The sequence below is a fragment of the Salarias fasciatus genome, chromosome 6, assembly GCF_902148845.1.
Source record: "Salarias fasciatus chromosome 6, fSalaFa1.1, whole genome shotgun sequence".
NCBI lineage: Eukaryota > Metazoa > Chordata > Actinopteri > Blenniiformes > Blenniidae > Salarias > Salarias fasciatus.
Genome location: NC_043750.1, coordinates 22,108,576 through 22,129,813, shown reverse-complemented (window position 1 = coordinate 22,129,813; position 21,238 = coordinate 22,108,576). Strand labels below are relative to the sequence as shown.

Here is a 21,238-nt window from a genome sequence, read left to right as displayed (position 1 = left end):
GTATTAAGTATTTCTCCGCGCTTCTCAGGTGGCAGCGGGCCAACACAGATTGAATATTACACATTCAAGAAATTAGGAAAGATGATGAAACGCCAGATACCCTGTTGGTTAAAGCGGTACATAGTCAGATTTTGAGGTGGAGGGAAAAAAAAACAACTAAGTAATTCAGGGAGAGAGAAACCCACCTTAACTTTATAAACCCCCCTCAAGCCATTTTGTCGCTGACTGAAAAGTGCTAAAAACGAGTGAAAGTTAGTGGACCTTTAAGGACACAATAATCAAAGACGATCACCCTCGAGTGGAAGGGATTAAGCATCAGAGGAAGATGCATTCGAGTTCAAATAAATGAAGAAAAGGTGTGATTCTGATATATAGTCGGCGGGCTCCCAGAATTTGGCAGCAAGGACCACTATGCTGGCGGAGGAGATAGCTTTACATTACTGTCGCTACCGTATAAAAGGGTTGTGTTAAAACCCCCAAGATCATCTCTTAAACATTTCCTCACACATGGGCATCTGACCGCCCACACACTAACACACATACAGACACACAAAATATCATTACTATGGGAACGACAAGGATTTAAACATGGAAAAAAAAGCTTCTTATGGATGCTGTCATCCATCAAAAAAATATTCATTGCTAATCCATTTTTTCCCCCCTCGTTATGAGGGCATTGCGAGCGCCTGATAAAAATGTCAAACCTGATCCAATTATAGCACTTGTTGTAATAAGATTCGAGTTTGGCTTGTTTTGAAACATTTCATAGAGAAATTATGTTACGTGGGTGAAAAAAAATGTTGTCTTTTCGCTGTTCAAGGTCACTGGACAATTTTATCCCTGAGTCTTTAATTGATTATTTGGCCAGGAATTTAGTGGTATGTTGAAAAGTTGTAAAGTGTGTGGAAACGGAGGGGAACTATTGAGCAAATGTCTGAAACAGATCAGTAAAAAAAAGTTAATTTAAACTGAAGTCAGCTATTTGAGAAACCCAGTTAAAAGATAAAGCACACACCACGCCACGACAGCTTGGGACTGCACATTACAGTATACGTTTTGGAACTATTATCACCAATTTATGCTTAAAACATCAGTACAAACTTCAGAGAGAGCTGGTTAAAAGTAACCTCACCATGTTCCTACTTCACTGCACATTTCCAATAACTCGCTGAGGAAGAACAAACTACTGAACTCGAGCACCTGATGGAACATCCATCTCAGCGCAGTGCAGCACGTGTGTGTGTGTGTGTGTGTGTGTGTGTGTGTGTGTGTGTGTGTGTGTGTGTGTGTGTGTGTACAGCACTGCTGTTTGCTTACGGTCTGGACCCAGATGAAGTGTTGCTGGAAGTGGTCGGAGAACTTACTTGCGGGGCTGATGAACTCTTTGTAAAGTCCATAGGTCATCAATGGCTCAGGAAGGCTCCTTCACAGAGATAGCAAGAGAAGGAAACAAGTGTGTGTGTTCATGTGTGTGTGTGTGAGAGAGAGAGAGAGAGAGAAAGAGAAGGGGGGAGATGGAGAAGCACAGTTGAAGTGAGCAAGGGGGACAGAAATAGCCAGCACACTGTTTTATAGGGTCTGCACACAGCAATGATTAATGTGGCCAGGCCAGGGGGATGGAATTAGACGGTGCACGCGTGGAGATAACCAAGTTCATCTGAAGGTACTTTCACACTGCAGCTGGAGAGTGGCCAGAGGTACTTAGCCTCAGAGGAAACCGAGGCGACTGACCCTGGTTTATTCCAGCGGGTCAGGCGAGTAAAAGACAAATCAGAAACACACTCGGCCCGGTTTAATGTACCATAACAATATGGATCGGCTGCGACGGCTCCAGCAATGTTTATACATCGCTACAACCTAGAAGTGCGGACAACCAGAGCTCCCCTCTGCTTTCAGAGTTAAAACAGGCTCGTGCCCCACGGTCCAAAAATAATTACATCAAACTGTTCACTTGAAAAGGTCGAGGCATAAAATTAGACAATCACGGGAACAATCACAATCGTAACCCTTGTGAATGGGCTTGTCATTTACAACTTAATCAGAGACTCCGTAATGAAGTGTAACGTAACAACCCCGCTGTTATACGGCTGTGGCCACTTGAACAAACACCATGAACATTTTACGGGAGTGCTTCAGTTGGTGAAAACAAACAAAATTAACGTTTTACTTTGATGTTATTATGAATTCCACAAAGGGGAAAAAAACGAAATAATTATCCTCAATGGAGGTTAATTGTGAAGGTAAAAGGCCAAATAAACCTGAATACAAGATGATGGCATTCAACACAAATGTGAGTGGTGTGTGGTAACGCTGATTAAAAGACAGACCAAAAACCGTAATTGTATCGTCTTCTTGTTGGTATTATTCACATTTCTGACAGAAAGTAGACAAATTGAAAACTGAATACAACTTCTCTTTCATTGAAATGAGCAGAGCCAACTCAATTTGCTACATGTTTACAAAACAAATTGGCATTTAAATTAAACTGCCACAGCTCCCAGCAGCCAAACTACATTTTTAAACTTTGAACTTCACCCACTCTCTCCGCCAACCTGGAACGAGTTATTCAATGTGAAACACGCATATCACAAGAGAAGAGCACACGAGGAGTTAATTGTACCAAAAGCACTTCGCATAATTAAATCTGCAGCCATTTTATAAATGACAGAGGCTGACAATAGATGAAATGCTTCATCTTCAAGTGAAGAGGGAGAATCGTATTTATCAGGAGAGACATACAACAAATCCATTAACTGCTTTGGCTTGGCTTTGCTCAGACGTGGATTTGCTCGGCGACACGACAGCTTCGAAGAGAGCATCACGGCACCACGACCGTCTAATCGTGGATGAGATTCGCCAGCATGCCACACATCTGTAAAATGAGATTCTCTATACTACCAAAATAATAACCGCAGAAATAAACACAGATAACAAAGATAACTGAAAGTTTACGTTACCTTAAAAAAAAAAAAATACATAAATGCTTACACTCGTACATTTTTTCATCATTCAATTCAGTCATGGGACGGTTAATATTAATTACTGTGACAAAACAAGAGTGTTTTTCATTCAACGGATATATTTCTCTTATCGGACTCTGCATTTCCTGCAAAATCCATTGCATCTGTAAAGTATTCAATCCCCTTCATTTTTGACACATTTTGTTATGTTCCAGACTTATTCCAAAATGGAATGTTTTTTTCTCTGTCATTAATCTACACACAATACTCCATAATGACAAAGTTCAAAAGTTTTCAGAAATGTTTGCAAATTTCTTAAAAAATGAAACACTTAAACATCACAAATACATGAGTATTCACTCCCTCTTTTTAGTACTTTGTTGAGGCACCCTTAGCTGCGTGAGGAGCGTCGCTCTACACCCATTTTGAGGTCTTTCCAGAGATGTTCAATGGAGGTTTAAGTCTAAGCTCTGGCTAGACCACTCACACACTTCCACAGACTTGTCTCGGAGCCACTCCTTCGTTAGCTGTGTGCTTCAGGTCATTGTCCTGTTGAAAGCTGAACCATCACCCCAGTCTGAGGTTTTGGAGCAGGTTTTCATCCAGAAGGTCTCTGTACGCTGCTGCACTCATCTTTCCCTCTATCCTGACTCGTCTCCCAGCCCCTGCTGCTGAAAAACATCCCCACAGCATGATGCTGCCTCCACCATGCTTCACTGTCAGGTTGGTATCTTCCAGGTGATAAGCAGCGTAGTGCCTGGCTTCCTCCAGACGTGACGCTTTGACAGGAGGACTCCAGTCAAGTTGTGGAAACATCTCAAGGGCGATCAGTGGAAACAGGATGCAGCTGAGCTCAGTTTCGCATGTCTCAGCAAATGGAGTGAAGACTTATTTACATATGATAAAGATATTTCAGTTCTTTATTTTTTATTAGGTTTGCAAAAAAAATCTATAAATATTTTTTCCCACTTTGTCATTGTGTGTAGATTGATGAGATTCAAAGATCAAAGACTTTTCTATTTAAACAAAAGGCCCATTTCTCTCAAATATTGTTAACAAATTTGACAGTGAGCTCTTCTCCTTCACTGAGATCATCCATCCACCTCACAGGGGCGGCAGGCGAAGATGCTGATTAGACAGCGGGATTGTTGCAAATGTGTGGCGTGTTACTGTATGGGGGGGGTCTGCCATCTGCCTTGTATAGTGAAAACCTGGAATCACCTGTGAGGACAGCACCTCTCCCTGGATGCCCCAAATCCCAAATACAGTAAAACTGATGGGCTTCCCCGAGACAATTTCTGACAGTTTGCGCAGAAATTCTTTAGTTATGCAAACTGGTTGTTGCAACATCTGTCTGGGTGGCAGATCTCAGATGATAGAAGAAGTCTCAGATCTTTGAGATCAGCTCATGAAAAACAGGACCAAAAACAAAAAATTTGCTTCATTTTGTTCAATTTCTAGGTACAAATTGAGTTTCTTTGTAACATAGAAACATCAAATGATCTCAAGACCAATACAGATTTTCTCCTACTCCACACAAGTACAGCAAATTAGCATTAGGGAAAAACTGAACTGTGTTGTTACGTAATCAGCTTCGTCCTTACCTCAGGTAAAGCTTCAGTGCGCTCGTTATTGTCTTAACGTCCCAGTCTTCGCTGGCAGACAGATCCACTTCATTGCTCTTCTCATCTGAATGAATCAGAATCACACAGCAATTCGTCACAACTCAAAAAACTCAATTCAGGAACGAACACGAAGTCATCAAATAACTATCATTAGATTGTGCAAAGACATAAATTATTACATAAGCAGCCTGGAAAGTCCAAATATGTAATATAAATATGTAGCTTGTAATTAGCCATTTGAGGATAAGAGCAATGCTAGCAGCCTTGGGGGTCGAGTCAAGCCCCAGCAGATATGGAAAGAAGTTACAGTTTCTACAGAGGGCTGCCGGCTCTACACTCATTACAAGTTTAATTAATCCCTTACTACTTCACCAACTCCAGAGGGACTTGAGGAGTGTGTTGTGCCGAACATTCGGGGGGCTTTAGTCACACCTTAAGTAACCTTTGAAGAATTATGGAGGATGTGGAGGTGCAATGTGTCAGTGAGGCATTTGGAGCCAAACAGATGTACTGCGCAGGGCCTGAGTCACTACCCAGAGTTTAGCTGCATGGGTGGTAGGTGGCCTGCTACTGGGACATTTATTTTTCTAATGTCGTCGGCGCACTGCGGCCACAGCGACTGTGCATTTCTCAGCCAGCGATTTCCTAAAACAGGCCTGTCCAATGTCAACTCCGGAGAGAAAAGGTGTCTGCCCGTGTGAGTCAACAAAGACCCGTCTGTTATTGTACAAATGGGCCTGTGTTGATCAGTTCAGCAGACGTGCCAAAATACAACGATACCACATTCTTTACTCAAGCAGATGTAGAGATACTTGAGGAAAACAGAAAACGATTTGTCATTGTACACCTTCTTAACTTGTGTACACTACACAAACCACATTAAATTCCACTTAACCCACCATGAATGTAACTTGATCACTCTTACTCACTGAAAATGCAGGAAAAAAAAACTGTTGTAACGGCTGTCATCAGCTGCTTTGTAGCTCTCACAGTACAAGGAAGCAACAAGCCAGTCTTAAAAATGTGAGGAGCATAAAGGACATACGTGTGCCAAATTGCAGAGAGTAAAAGTACAAAGTTGTCAGAAAAAATAGATACTTTAACAAAAAAAAAAACAGATAACTCAAAAACAAATACTTTGTTGAACGTGTGTGAAATCACACACTTGAACAAAGCAACTCCAGTTGCATTTAGTTAGTGTTTTTTTTTTTTTGGGTTTTTTTTTTGGGTTTTTTTGTGGACAATGGTTTGCAGATGCAGAATAGAATAAATTCCATCTCAAAATAAAAATAGTTTCCTTACTTGACGCACTTTGTGAAGTCAGAATGAGCTGACTGATTTCACGTAAATGAAAGTTCATTATGAGATCAACAAGTTCATAAACAACGTGATTTACAAGAAATGCACCATCAGGTCCACGCTGTAACGTGGTGTTCGGCGACAAAACAATCCAAAGAATTGAAAAAGCAGAATGAACACTGCGGAAAGAGAAAGAAGAGCAGTCCAGTTCTGTCGCACTGACTCCCAACTTTTCTGTCTTGAAGCAGTGTCTGTTTCAAACCTTTTTTTCCTGTGGTTGTTTGACCCTTTCGGCATCTTGTGGTCTCTTAAGCAGCCGGTCAATTTCCTCGAAACTACTCGTCACAAGGTTAAACAGCTTGAGAAACGCAGACTCCACACAAACCGCTGACACTGGACTACAAGGGGTCGGGAGACCTCCATTTTTGTAACCAGACCGATAAGCGGAGATTCACACCCACGTCACGCCACAACGGTCAGAGAGAAGTCAAGATTCAACTTCTCTCTCAAGCTCTTGTTTTTTTTTTTTTGTTTTTTTTTAACTGAATTGTGTGAATTGTCACGTAAACTAAATGTTTGCCAATATTTCTAGATTCAAACTTTTTTCGGTCACTTATTGATTTACATTTGAGACTGAAAGTTCAACTGAAATACTAGGATGATTAAATTTTCTAAAAAAATTTAACTTTTCAAAAGCTTTTAGTGCAGTAGTTTTACTGAAATAGTTCAGATAATATTAGGCTGTTAATACATAATGAAATCAAATTTCAGATGTAAATCTGGTCAGTCATATTTCTAACTTTAAAAGCAAGAGAAAATAAATTTCATGTTGATTAGTGTGATTATACTATATTCAGAACTAAAAGACAATATTTTTATACTATATGTGCAAAAAAATACCCTTAAGCTATGATTTAATCAAAATATTTCTACAGCATCATAGTGTTCTGTTGCGATATTTAGCATGTTTTAATTTTTCATAGCAAGCAGGAGATATGTTGTCAATGTAAAGGAGGCAAAACCATATTGTTTCTGTAATTACAAGTTAAAAGCAGATGTTCCATCGATTTTTGCAATGTCACACCAATCCACACTTAACTTAATGAACAGCACAACTTTTGAATCATGTATTCAGTGGTTATTTTACTTGTATTAGATTGTTAGAAACGTGAGGGAATGAGAAATGTATCAAATGTGATTAAAAAAAAAGAGATAACATCCATCCAGAAGAAGAACTTCCTTTAAAACAAATTTGACTGAACCAGCCCTTCAAAGTTATTACAGCCTATCTGGAGACAGTGCTTGAAAATAAAACCATTTAGAAGGAATTGTAAAGCAATGCCGTGCCATCATGTGGGCAGATCTCTAAAATATCCACTTAAACAGGACCCATCACTCAGTATTAAATGTATTCATGATCTCTTCCACCTTAAAAAATGAAAGCTGAAATTCTCCCACAGCATTCCTCAAATTTACCTCACTCTGCAAGTATATCTATAGGCCCTAAAATGTCCAATTCAGCAACTATGATAGCCGTATCCCGACCGGCACCGCACGCTCCCCAGCTCATTATGTCTGCTCCACAGACAGGTCAGACACTCTTACAGTCCTCTTCCTGTTATATTGTTGCCTGTCATTCAATAGGTGCCGCTCTCTTTGTTTGTGCTGTAATATGATGGGAGAGTTTTATATCGCTGCGTCCTCTCTGATTGGACCGCGGCCATGTTGGTGGGTGAGAGATAAAAAAAAAAAAAAAAAAAAGGAGGAGTGGGAGGATCCAAAGTCTTTCTTCAGGGTTTAAAGCTCGTTTCACCCACTCACTGTGAACTGTTGTATGCATGGAATGTTTGTGAATGTGTCTGTGTGCAAATAATACTCCTATTTTATAATGCTAACAGGTCATTTCAGGGTATACAATACAAACTTCAGCTCAGTTTAATAGAAATAACCCCTCTCTCTAATACACTTGTTCATTAGCAAACATTAAGGAGCAGATAAAATCAGTCTTTTGCACTCTTCCCAAATAAACAGTGCAATTCAAAGGCAAGTACTGAAAGCCACTCTGGACAAATTCAGGATTGAAAGAAACTTTTGAAAGTTATGCAGCGAAGCATTAATGGACTCTCCGGCATGAGAGGCAGGAAGGTTTTGGACGGGAAGCTGAGACAAGCTGGCGGCTCCCCGAGTTTGTTGTCATTCTGAACACAGAGCTGAAAGTGAGCCGGTGTCTGCTGGAGACGGCAGGAAACCAGAGAGCAGACAAGGAGCCATGGAGAGGACAGAGGACAGACTCTACAGAAAAGCAGTTGAGTGAAAAGGATTCAAGACCGGCGAGCGGCGGAGAGGAAACCGAGGAAGGCAGCTGACAGACTTAAAGCGGCCACGAGCGCATGATAGGCTGTCTTAGTGGAGCGTTAATGAAGCAAAGCCAAAACGTGGTCGAACATGAAGAGGACGGACCTTGTCTGCTTGTCTGGAGGACATAAAACTGAATGAAAACGAGGCAAAGATACACACAAGCACTTGTTGCACTTCAGAAAGACACGGTGGAGATAGGCTGAGTCATGGGGCTGATTGTCATTTGCTATCTTTTAAATGTCACCCCGAACAGACACATCCATTACATCAGCACATTTAGCTAACTGGGGGCAAGCTAATTTCACAGAGATAGCAGATTAATTAAAAATTTCAACTTCATTCAGCTTGCACTGAAAATGTCTGCAAAAACATTTTACAGAGCAGAGAAAATGGGGGGGGGGGGGGGGGGAATTCAGTTTAACTTACCAATCATTAGCGAGAGGAGCTTCTGAACTTTGGAGCTTACTCCCACCACTCTGTACAGGCCCTGGTCGTTAATACCTAATGGGAAAGCACAATAATTGTCAAAACTTTACTTGTTTAGCACTTGCCTGCATAAAGACAGTAAACAGCTCCAGTGTGTGGAAACTGTGAAGGAGATGCATGGACATGGCATTGCCATTTCAACCTGTCTTGATGTGACTGATTCACATGAATAATTATTTTTGGATGAATGCTAAATTAAAGCCCTTCATGAATAAAGACATATGAACATTCATGCTGAAGGAATGTTCATGAATAACCTCTAGTGAACACATCTCTATTATGTACAGTATATGCAGCAGACAAACTGCAGGACCAAGCTTGTTTTAATAGTGAGTGAAGTCTGCCCCCTAGTGCACAGTTACAGGCTTTGCACCCATGCCATCTTTTTCATATTAACCAACACTGGTGTTAAATTTATTGAAATAATGCAGATGTATTTCTCAACAATGAGTTTTTCCAATATTCCTGGAACTGAATATAGTGGAAGCTCACCTCTTGTCTCTATTGCACTGATGGAATTCTTCACAAAACTCAACCCCACTTCATCCAACTGAGCATCAACTGCAACATGGAGGGAAAATACATGGTGTGATGTTCAGGTTATGAAATAGATTTATGCTCACAGCTGTGGCACGGCTAAATACTTACTGCCTCTTTCTTTAGATAACGCTCTCCCAAGGTAGTGTCCAATCTGTTAAAACACATTGTGATGTACAGTAATGTGCAGAACTTTGCAGGTTTTATTGGGCAAAACTCATTTTCTCTATGATGCCAGTAAAACGGGAAAACATTAAAGCAACAAGTGAGTGGTAAATCAAGACACTGTAAAGGCTGACTCACAGGTTCCTTCCCACCCATGGCCTGCATCCAAAACTTGTGGTCATCCTCCGACAAGGCCTGTACTGTCAGCACTGTTCCCGGTCTGACAGAAACACATTATATTAGCATGAGGATAAACTCTGAGAGGTAAATGACAGCAAAGGCATTAAGAGACACAATGATGGTATAGGATTTTCTTTTTTTGAAGCACCCTATGCCAAGGGTATGTGAACCTTGATTCTGCTGTAACTACAGACATGAGCCCGTATTAGTTATACCGGCTGGTTTATGACACCCGTAATCACTGGAGAACCAGATGGATATCAAATTACTCAACACATTCAGAATGGAAGTGTGTACTCACATCGCCATCCTAAGTCAGGGGTATCTTCTATTAATAAGACGGAAACGGGGCAGGGCAGGGTTAAGTTTTGACAAAATTAGGTGTCTATTACAGTGGGGCGCATCGGGGCGTGACAAATCCCCCAGCTAAGTGTGCCAGGGCAGACTCCCAAGAAAAACTCCTGCTGCCCGGCCCTGCACAATCCAAAATACAAAGCAACAAATAACTCTGCAGAGCATATAGCTGCTCAGCAGAATAACTCTGTGGATGCTACAGAAAAGACACCTGTGTTGCATTAAAAAAAAAGAAAAAAAAGAAAAGAAAACCTCAACCACGAGAAAAATATCTGATCAACGGGGTTACTAGTAACCTGATTTAAATGCTACATGCAGACAACAAAACCACAGAGCATCTGAGAAACTGCAAGGCGATGATGTACCGATCTGTTATGTCGAGATCCAAGCAAAACCTCCTGTCCAACGTGTCTGTCGTTTTGCGGAGGCAGGATTTAAGCGTGACAGACTCTGTCTCACCCTTAAACACAACACAAAAAAAAAGTGTTATTCAGAATGATTTTGATGATGGGATGAGTATGAATAACAGGAAAGTAACATGCTGATAAAAAAAAAGTGACAAATTGCAATGAACTCACGATTTTTCCACCAGATCTGTGGTCAAAAGTGACCATATGGAGGATCTTTTGCTCTTTGACGAAAGTGGAGTAGCGTTTGACCCAACTTGAACCAAAAGGAGGCGGCCCTGGATCACAAAAAACACATAAGACACACATTTAACCCTTTGAGCTTGTTTATAAGACCACAATAAAAACTGAAAAATAGGAATCATTGAGTAATTGTAGTAATGCGATAATCCAAATGGTTGTTTTGAAGATTCAGTCACGTCAACAGCTGTTAAAGTTTGAGTCACAGAACAAACAGTTAAGCTGCAACAGTTTACTTCTTCGCTGTGTCAGCCTCATGACTCCATAAGAGCACAGGTCTTACGTTTCTCCTGTACATAGAGGTAGCCTTCACAGCTGATGGCGCTGGTCTGTCTGTACTCCTGGGGCGCCTCCTTGATCCTCTTCATCAGCTCGTTCACCTCCGAACGTGTGCCCTCGAAACGACTCCTTGTCTGGGAGGGACAGGAAGCAGACACACACCCCAGGAAGTCAGTTCCTCACACTCAGCTGGACGACCCCGGTCACAATGGAACTTGTGTGCTCCCACAAAAAAAGCCCTTCAACCTGATCGAACGATGCTTCACTGCAATTACACATATGTGATTGATGAACTTAAAGAAAACTTACATTCTGAATGTTGATCTGCAGGGCTCTCTTATAATGATCGAAGTCTTTGGCCAGCTCAAAACCTTGATGATAAAAGGTGAAGACTGTCTGAAAGAAAGCCAGCATCTGAAAGATGATAAGAAAACCACAACAGAAAGAAAAGAAAAATATGAAACAATGCATCATGGCAAATATTGAAAAAAAATAATTGTCATCAGTAAGACAATATTACAGTGTGACCTATTATCTGTTTTCTCGTTGTCATTTTTAAGAGACAGGCCAATATTCTAGTCCATCTTCAAAGTATCTCATCCATGCACCTGTTTTTAATAACGGGCATTTAAAGGACAGCTTTATGGGCCTTGAGCTTTCTCTTCAAAACAAGGCAACTTCAGAAAAACCTCAGTATCAATTCCCTTCAGGTTTATCCAAAACTCAATATGTTGCAGCTTCAGACACACAAAACTAAATTGAGTCAGTAACCTAGAAACTTTTAAGCACAGTGACTCACATTTTGTCTCTTCGGTAATATTTCTCTAACCAAGGTGCAACAGAAAAAAACTTTACCTTTACACCAGCACAAATACTAGATGATGCCCTTTTGCTATAAATAACTATGTGCAAGTAGAAATAGAGAGGAATTACAAATATACAAACTTATTGCAGTTATGTGTTTGTTATTTAAGAACAGAGTGAGCTCAGAAATGTAATTTCGAAAAAAAATCAAAGCAGGCAATGCGGCTCCTCACATTTTGAGAGAGTAACACCATAATAATTTTCCAAAACCTTAAAAAACGATTACTTCAGCGTGAACGAGAAGCCACGTCAGAACTTCCATGTCACTCACCGGTTCCACACACTCAAACTTCTTTCTCTCTTGGATCTCCTGCAGTTTGCACACATAGTCCAGAGACTCCTCCTGAAAGTGCAACCTCATGGTTTCCACCTGGGTGTCTGCCTGAGGAAAGGGACGACATGCATCATGCTAATTATAGACCCAAAGGAAGGAAACACTGGTAAAGGTTTCTGGCAAACCGCTAATTTCCAAAGCTGGAAGTTTTTCTTGTTATGGGATCAAATAATTTTAGAAGATTATAAAGGTAGCTATCCATTGCCTTACGACTGACAAGGACTGAAAATGTTCAGCCATGTCCAACTTATCCTACTTAAGTTCATAGGACTGAAAGACCCAGAACAAAGCCCCTCACACACACACACACACACACACACACACACACACACACTGATGGAATTAAATCTTTGTGACGTGGACTCACACGCAGGAGCAAAACAGGAGGAACACTTTTTCAAGGACATATGCAACAAAGTGAACGTCACTGTCATTAAGGACTTCCAGGTGGGAGAACATGGCAGAAAAAAAAAATGTGACCCTCCCGGGTCAAGGTGCAAATGACTGACATAATTAGATAAACCAGGATGTAACAAACAGGAAGCACAACACTGCATCCATCCTTCTATTTCAAGCACGCGAGCAGAGCAGGGCTTGCCCATACAGGAGTTCATGACACACTCAAATTTACACCAATGAGCAGTTTAGAGTGGCGAGGTGTTTAATCTAACCTGGCTGGCTCTAAACTGTGGGGTTAATCCATTCAGAAAAGATCCACTTAACTACTGGATTGGTTTCCTTTTTCCTGTGCGAGACGGTCCGGGAGAACGCAAACTACAGTATCCTTCAAAAGCAAATATATAACTTTGTAAAACTATTTGTAATATGCGCTTTACTTCTGCACAACAGCTACCAAATAATAAGCACTCATTCAGAAAGACGTAATGTCAAAGTACAAGAAATTACTTTTTTTTTTTTTACAATATATTTCCTGTTCACCGAGCTGACTTGGCAACAAAAGGGTTTTTGATAAAGTTCATGACTCTTGTGGCTTTGGATGGATCACTGGCTCCATTTATTCACGTTAAGATAGAAATTTGTGTTGAAAGCACAGAGCCTCGTGTCATGAAGAGGGCAGAACAGCCTGCAGTCGTAATGTTAACAGCTTCAAGTGTCCCTCTCTGTTTGCTGTATACAAGACACGGGAAAGCCTTGCAGGGCGTCATCATGGAACAAAGGCAAGAAGGCAAACAGTGTTTCGTAAGCAGCCGGCAAATTCTCCGCAGTTGAAATGTGTAATCTGAATGTGGTTTAACGAGGACTGTTCCGCTGCAGTCAGTAGAGGAGTAGAAAAGACACACTTTTCCCACTCAAACAGGCCAGGAAAACTGTTGGAAACTAACTCGACCCAGCAGGCTCTGCTGAGAGGCTCCTTTCACTGCACCCAAAACAAAAATTAAAGCAAGGACTTTCTCAGTAAATGAAATATTTGTTTGCTTTTTGGGGGGATAATGAATATGTACTTTGAATGTGAAGGCATCTGTTGCAGAGTTCAGGCAAGAATAAATACCTCTTGGAGCTGCGGCTCTTTCTTCTTTGCTGACATATTCAGAAGCTTTTCCAGAGAGCTGTAGTACTTCTCTGTTTCTTTTTCAAACTTCTTTCTCTCCGCCTTGAGGAACGGCAAAAAGAAAGCATCACAAACATAAGCGAATAAGTTTTGGGAACAAAAGCAGCGTTTGTCGTTCAATCCATTTTCTATGAAGATTACATTTTAAAGTATTCTGTTTGAACTGTCATGGGGATACAGTAAGCATACGAACAGATCTACCAGCACCAACTACACATACTGGAAAGAGGTAATAAAACATCATACATTACCCTCACTGTGCCGAGCTGCTCCTTCCTGAACTTTTCCAGAGGTTTCATTAAGGTTTCTGTGATATTTCTCATCTATAGAGAGAAGGCATCTTCATTACTTCCTGATTTTGGAGTCGTCAGTGAAACATGGCTGTTTCATACATGCTGATGGCATTATTCATATGACTGATGAATAATGACGAAAATAATATGCACAGATTCTTCTCAAACAATACTAATATCACTGAACAAGTAATATTTCAACACTCATAACAAACAACAGGTTTTCAGCTTTTTTTTTTTTTTTTTTAAATTTTAATTAATAATAATTGGTCCATTGGTGATGAACAAAGGTACATCATCAGATCTTGTGAGCTATTGCCATATTTCTGGATACTGTATTTTTAAATGTTCATGTCAGAGATGCTAAAATTACACAGAACAAAACAGTGTTGAAACCGTCTGTAATAAATCTGACGATACAGAAGTTTGGGTGATTAATTTTGAGAAATTTGGAAAAAAAATCGTATCATTTTGCTTGTATTAAATTTTATTTTTTGAAAACACTTCTTTAACTGCAGAAGTCTTCATCTCTTATTATTCCAAAAATATATATTTTTTTTATATTGAGCTTTTTTGAAATGATTTAAGTGTTTTCCTACAGCATGGTGAAAGCAAGCTGGGTTTAATCAATGCATTTTTTTAAACAGTTGTAACGGATAAGTGAAATAATTATACTGTTTTAAAAAAAGACATTTGTGCTTGTGTGCTCTGTTACACTGTAAATCTCCCAAGCTGTAGTCTTGACTGAATTTTGTGCGTCGTTACGTAACTAACAGAGAAGGAAGAAGTCTTTTCCCTCATTCCTGCCGTGTTTCTGCTCTGCTGACTGCAGGACATGTCTGTGCCTGTAAACCCACGCTACTTTTCCTTGGTGTGCACTTTGGTGTCGTCACACTGTGCTGAGGAGTGCTGAGCCCAGCATGTGCCTACCATTATAATCTGATCCTGGCACTGCAACAGTCATTTCAGCCAGAGACTGATGATGGGTTCACTCCCTCACCTCAGACGCTACACACTGGCATTAAAGGAGGATGGTTGTTTTTACAAAGTCATGAACGCCGAAAATTGGGTACTACCAGCATCACACCAGCCATCCAGCCTACTGTTTAATGTTTATTTATTTATTTACTTTTTAATGATAAAATGAGGAGCTTCAACACGTATTTGAAATGAAAGGTTGATTTTTGTGGTCTCCTTTAAATGCAGAAGCTCATTTTATGGCGACCTGTTATAATGATTGTCAATTTATGTGCCAATAAGAGCGTATGCAGTGTGCCTTGGTATTTAAAGCTTGGGTGTGATAATGTTTTTATGCACTTCTGTCGACTCCGCAGCCACGCCCGAGCAAGTGATGAAACTCTGACCCTTAGACAGACACAAGCCAGGAACTGTTTAAACACAATTAGCCCTAACACAGCCACCCAGGAGCTGGTTTCCACTGCCCACTGCGCGCTGTGGACACGCTGCGCACTGGAGAAAATTATATTATGAATGTTGGTCTGGATCTCTGGTGCATGACAGAGTCAGACATTAATAGATACAGGCACCTAATATGGGCAGTAATAGGTGTAAGCTAGCATTCACATATAAACAGTCTCAGCGCAATACGCCGCAGGCGGGCGCACACAAACACTAACACAACCCCCGCACACACAGGTATTTTCCCCTGTCTTTCAAGTCCAGACTGGTTCTTCTCACCATGAGCTCTCTTTGGTCTTCTAGGTTTTTGAGGAATGAGGAAAACTCTTGCAAAGATTCATCTGAAAGACAACAAAGTTAAACAGTGTGAAGCGATTCATTCTGCCTCACTCTGTCTCTCATTCACATAAATACTAATAGACGTTTCAGTGGTGCAGGGGCAAACAAATCCCTGCTCCTAATGTGTGAGGAAACACAAAACCGCAAATGAACATTTACACTGGAAGTCTGCTGTGGATATCAAACATAGTGGTTAGTTTTCCTGCAGTGCGAGGGGCCAAGCCCACACTCACCGATACACTTCTCGTCGTCTGTCTTTGCATCCCCGATGTACTCAAACTGAAACTCTCCCAGGCACTGGGCAAACTTTCGCTGTGCCATCCCAAGCTCTGAAAGAAATGGTCAAAACATTGACATTTTCACAAGATAGAAAATATCAAAGAGGCCAAAGGTGTAATGACGCACAAGTCAACTTTTCCTGTATCAGATAAACACATCTTGAAGAACAAAACTAATATTAAAACACACTACAGTTACTTGTCATCTTATGATGTTGTCACAGTGATTTGTCATGAGTCGTCTTTCAGTGCACGTCTGGTGCACATGTCTCAGTTAACCACACTGCAAACATCCTGCTCAACGACACTCCGCCACATCCTGCTGTGTAGCGAAGCCTGTGAGCACCAGGAGGGCAGGTACCACCAGCCAGCACAAGCCACAACACACACCAAGCTATATTTAGTCTTCTGTGAGTAAGTCACAACTCACACATCAGAAGAGCTGCAAGGAAACGTTACAGTAACATAGTGAGAACTCAGACAGCAAAGGATCCACCAGCAGAACATCTCAAGGAGAAGGCTTTTGGATAAAACATGTTTTCATTTGTATGAATTTGGACACTGCAGTGCTGAGATTTAGCAGCTCAGCCCTCACAAGTATAATGGTTTCACCACATATTCCTACCAATGGAAAGATCTATAATTTACATTATGGAAATACTGTGAAAAGCATTAAGATATAACTGGGGGAAAAATCAGACAAAATCAACAAGGAAAGATCTGACTGTTTCCAGATTTATTTTGCAGCAGAGTACAACAATCTAACCAATCCTATAGCTAATTTCATCAAGGATATGAAGATTATTAGGACTGTGTGGAAGTAATGGTACGCCCCAGGTGAGTCCTCATATCAACTTCATGGAGTCGGTTTGGAATCGCATAAAGAAACAGAAGAATGTCAGTCAGCGTACATCCACAAAAGGTCTTTATTTTTGGCTTTTTAGAAAAATATGGAGAAAAATCCAGATAACAGAGTTCAATTATTGCACATTTGATGGAAAGCATATCTCTTTACCCTTTGTACAAATAAAAAATACGAACAAAAACCTACAACTTCATACTGTCTATTATGAAATGTTTAAATAACACAAGCAATCATCCAAAAACCATTTACTCACTTACATTTCCATCTATAGTGACTCTCTCTTCTCCTGATAGTGTGTGTATGAATGCTATGGATTACATCTATAATAGGACCCAAAGCCCAAACATGTGAGAGGAATTGAACGCCGTCGGCCTGCGCCCAGCTCCCAGCACACCACGGGGCACAGCTTCTGCTGCTGTCGTCTACTTCAAACAGTCTGAGAATCTATTGCTGGTCACTTGTCAACGCATCTATACGATCCCCAAGCGCACAAAGAAGCATGAAAACAAAGCACCTGCAGCCAAGTCCTCCAGCCAATTTATCACACCACTACAGGAAGCTGAGGAGCTGTTTGACACAATGGGGAACTTTGTGTGTCGTATTTGTAATTGCTGTGTTCTGTGAGTTGGCCTTAGTATAGCACATGGAGGAAATGGTTTGTTTTCTTGTTGGTGAGGTAATTGTTGTTCTTAAGGCATCGAGTGTAAACCAAAACTAAAGCCAAAATAACCAATTAAGATGTAAACAAGAATAAAATCACCGTATCTTTCCACAGGCTTTGAGCAAATGTAGTCAAATGGCAGTAATCAAAACACAAGGATCCACGACTTGTTCATGGCTAATAATAGATCAGTGCTCATGGACCGGGGAAAGAAACTACACAGGGTAACTTTAGAGCATCAATCAAAAGAGCCTGAATACTTCTTTTCCTGAGGCAACATATACACATGATACAGAAAAGTCTATGAAAAATGTTAAACAATGGAGTCAGACGCCTCCTTAAAGGAAATGTTTCAACAAAGGCAGAAGGAGGATTTGAGAGGTATATGTAGCTGTCAGCCAATACACTTCCCTGAGCTACTGTAGGAATTCATTGGACAGACATTTACAGCAGTAAATATAGATTGTAAATGTGTGTTAACCACAGTAAAGTAATAACTCCACTTTCCGTGTGTGCTTCTGTCACAGAGGAGACTTTCAAATACAAGCTGATAACTGCTATGTGGGGTTTTTTAAGTATGGGTTATGAGCAATATTTTCTAAATAAAAGGTTTAACAAATTTAAGTCCGTCGTGTCGTTATTTTGGAAGCAAACACCTACGTACACGAACACAGCAATTTCCGTTGAAATGATGGTATATCCGAGAGGGGATGAAAGCGAAACAGACAGCAGGGATCCAGTCCATAAAAGGTGACTGTGGTCAGTCTAGCCTGGTCCTGAACATGCAGTCAGTGGGACAGACTGTCCTGCAGTGAACAAACTCAGATAATCAAACAACATTAAACTACGAGAGCCTCCAATACTCCTCCCTGGACAGGTTTGACCTAACGTACCCTCTGAAGTGCTGACTGAAATTACAGCTTAATCGGTTAACCAAAGGCAGGTTTGGCAACTTTTTTTCTCCCTTTTTGCAGAAGTTGTCGTCTTAACCACAACTTGCTCAGAGACTGTCTATTGTGAAGAAAACGTCTTTGTGAAAGTTTCATAATGCACAGTTGGCAGATTGCTTAATAATGAAGACTAATCAATAGTTACAGCCCTGCGGTCCACTATTGCTCATGAGTTCATTCCCTACTTGTCAAACATCGTATAATGAAAGAGTACAGCCCTTGAGCAGAAAGAATCTAAGTTACTATACCAACAAAGAGGCAACGTCATCTCACCATGTGCTCACAGGACTCATTCCAAGCCTTGTTCTGCTTTTTTTTTTTTTTTTCTTTCTTTCTTTCTTCTAACAAAGCATTACGATTTGATGCAACAAAGCAGTAGATAATATGAAAAGTTTTGTTCAGCACAACAGAGTTGTCATACATGAACTCAGCTGTGAAGCAGGATCTAGTCTTCAGTAAAGGATAATGTTTTCGCAGCCATATGAACTCCTCAATATGCTCCTTGTGCACTGAAAGAGCTCCTCATTAATCCTGGAATAACTCAATCCTTCTCACATCACCGTGAAAGATGTCCGACTCGCTGACTTTAAAGTTAGCCTGGATCCACAGCACTAAATAAACCTCGACTTATCTTTTGAGGAACTATGCTGGGAAGATTATCGCATTTGTTTTGCTCCTGCCTTGTTACTTCTTTTATTAATTTCATTCCAGAACAGGTGTTATGCCCGGTTCTGCTTGGTGTACAAAAACAGACCAAAAATGGTGCGTGTGCACGACCATTTGCCTTCCAGCTAACTGATGTAACTTCAAGATGAATTTGACGAATCAGTCATCGGATGAACCCACACATTGCTGGCAGCTCAGCTAATGCCTCACTGCAACACTACAGCCATAGACAACAACACTGGATGTACATTAGTATGATATTGTAACAAACGGAAGAATAAAAACAGGATGTCAGTTTTTGTTTTTTTTTTATACAAGAAACTAGTTAGCCAATCACTGAATGAGGTTCTGATTTAGGAACTTGCACAACACTGATTACCACTCACACAGAAAGAGTTTCTTTGGAACTGTCCATGTTTCAATCTTGCATTCCCCGACGCATGATAACAGGACTGTTGGTATTCAACCAAACAGTGAATTCATTTTAAATACATAGTTTGTAATAAAACCAGCATTCCAGTTCGCGCCTGTAATGATAAAGGTTTGAATGCCCACTTTCACCGAGCCACGACTGAGGCGGATCAACTGGATATCAAAATCTACTATCAACAGATGACAATTCAGCTCACTGAATATATAAAAAGGTGTACGAGCAAATAGGATCAGCAGGAGTTGGCCTATATCAAGCGTGTTATGTTTGTGATTAGGAGGAGGCGTCCTTCATCTGACACCATCAGACCTTCATTCAAACAGTGCAGAACAGCTGTTCAGTTCGTATTTACAGCAGATTGGTCGGCAGAGATTTCAAAGTGATTTATTTGAAGACTGTATGCCGCCGCTGGGCAGTGACAGTTTGACTGAACTCAGTTTGTCTTTATTTTTTTTCTTTTATCTGTATATCCATCCATCCATCCTAAATTGGGTGATTGAAATGTTGGGAAAACTTGGGAGTCATAAATAAATGTACAGCAATAACAACAAACTGCTATATGTAATTCTTCACAAAGTCTTAGTTAGATACTTAAGCGACTCGATAGAAGTAGTCTAGAACCTTCATCAGCTCCACACACAGTAAAAACATGTTGTGACAACATTACACTGGACCTCGGCACACCATTACAAAGCCTGCAAACACTACGTAAAGTCTGACATAAGGTCCGGGCAGTATCCAGTGTCAGTGTGTAGTAAAAATATAATGCTGGAGGTCACGTGACAGTGGCTAACTGAGGGCTGTGTCTTCGCAGATCTCCCACTAAAGTTTTTAATCCGAAGTTCCTCCACTAAAAGCTACACTGGCAAAGTTTTGAACATGACAACAAAACCTGGCAGCCACCTTCGGAGAGAGAAGCCCGCTAAATTAAGGCAAACATCCCAGAACGGAGATCAGAGCTCACACATCAATAGCTGCGATGCCGTCTTCTCCATCCTCCGAACTGACCGACACAGACACCAGTTCTATGGATATCTCTGTTCTGCTGAGAGAGGTAAGCTAAAGTATCAGAGAAATAATGGAGCAGAAGTTTTTAAAACTTACAGATGCCTCAGAAGACACTGTCAGCAGTTTGAAAGGTCAGTCTATGCTGGGGATGCATGATGTTGGATATGTGCCAATATCCGATATACAGATATTTTTAAAACAAAATGTTGCCGATTGCCAATGCTGATATAATCCACCTATGCTCCAGATGCAGAAATACTGACAACAGTAAATCTCAGTTAAATTATGATGCTTTTGTCAAATCAGTGACGGGGTTGTTGTTGTTTATTACAAACAAAATAACTCACTTGCAAACCACTTTTTTTTTGTTACATTTTTAAAAATAAAAATATTAACTCTTTCTTTATATAAATTCTCAGGACATTTTGACAGTAACTAAGACATGGAGATACTTGTTCAAGAGGAGCCCAAGTGGTTATTCAAGACTTAAGAACATAAATGTAAACTCAAAACTAAGTTTCGACTACTGATCTGAGCTGGAACCAATGACAGTCATGCTGATGCACCAACAAACCAAACAAAATGGCAGAATTATTTTCCGATACACCGGGAAAAAAAACAATACAGTCACGTTTTCATTTGATACCAGGGTGTCAAATACATTTTAATTC

At 40.5% G+C, this 21,238-nt stretch overlaps 1 protein-coding gene across 1 annotated transcript in view; it reads right to left on the bottom strand.

Annotated features, from left to right (window-relative positions):
• arhgap10 (Rho GTPase activating protein 10) overlaps positions 1-21,238 on the bottom strand; it is a 48,621-nt gene that overhangs the window by 20,074 nt on the left and 7,309 nt on the right. Inside the window, exons 2-16 of the mRNA XM_030093174.1 lie at positions 15,943-16,038; positions 15,650-15,711; positions 13,910-13,981; positions 13,599-13,700; positions 12,026-12,136; positions 11,200-11,304; positions 10,895-11,024; positions 10,543-10,649; positions 10,330-10,424; positions 9,569-9,650; positions 9,377-9,419; positions 9,221-9,289; positions 8,669-8,743; positions 4,565-4,649; positions 1,365-1,423 (exon numbers count right to left, since the gene is read on the bottom strand). Of these exons, the coding sequence (XP_029949034.1) occupies positions 1,365-1,423; positions 4,565-4,649; positions 8,669-8,743; positions 9,221-9,289; positions 9,377-9,419; positions 9,569-9,650; positions 10,330-10,424; positions 10,543-10,649; positions 10,895-11,024; positions 11,200-11,304; positions 12,026-12,136; positions 13,599-13,700; positions 13,910-13,981; positions 15,650-15,711; positions 15,943-16,038 (1,293 nt within the window). The remainder of the gene's footprint in view (positions 1-1,364; positions 1,424-4,564; positions 4,650-8,668; positions 8,744-9,220; positions 9,290-9,376; positions 9,420-9,568; positions 9,651-10,329; positions 10,425-10,542; positions 10,650-10,894; positions 11,025-11,199; positions 11,305-12,025; positions 12,137-13,598; positions 13,701-13,909; positions 13,982-15,649; positions 15,712-15,942; positions 16,039-21,238) is intronic.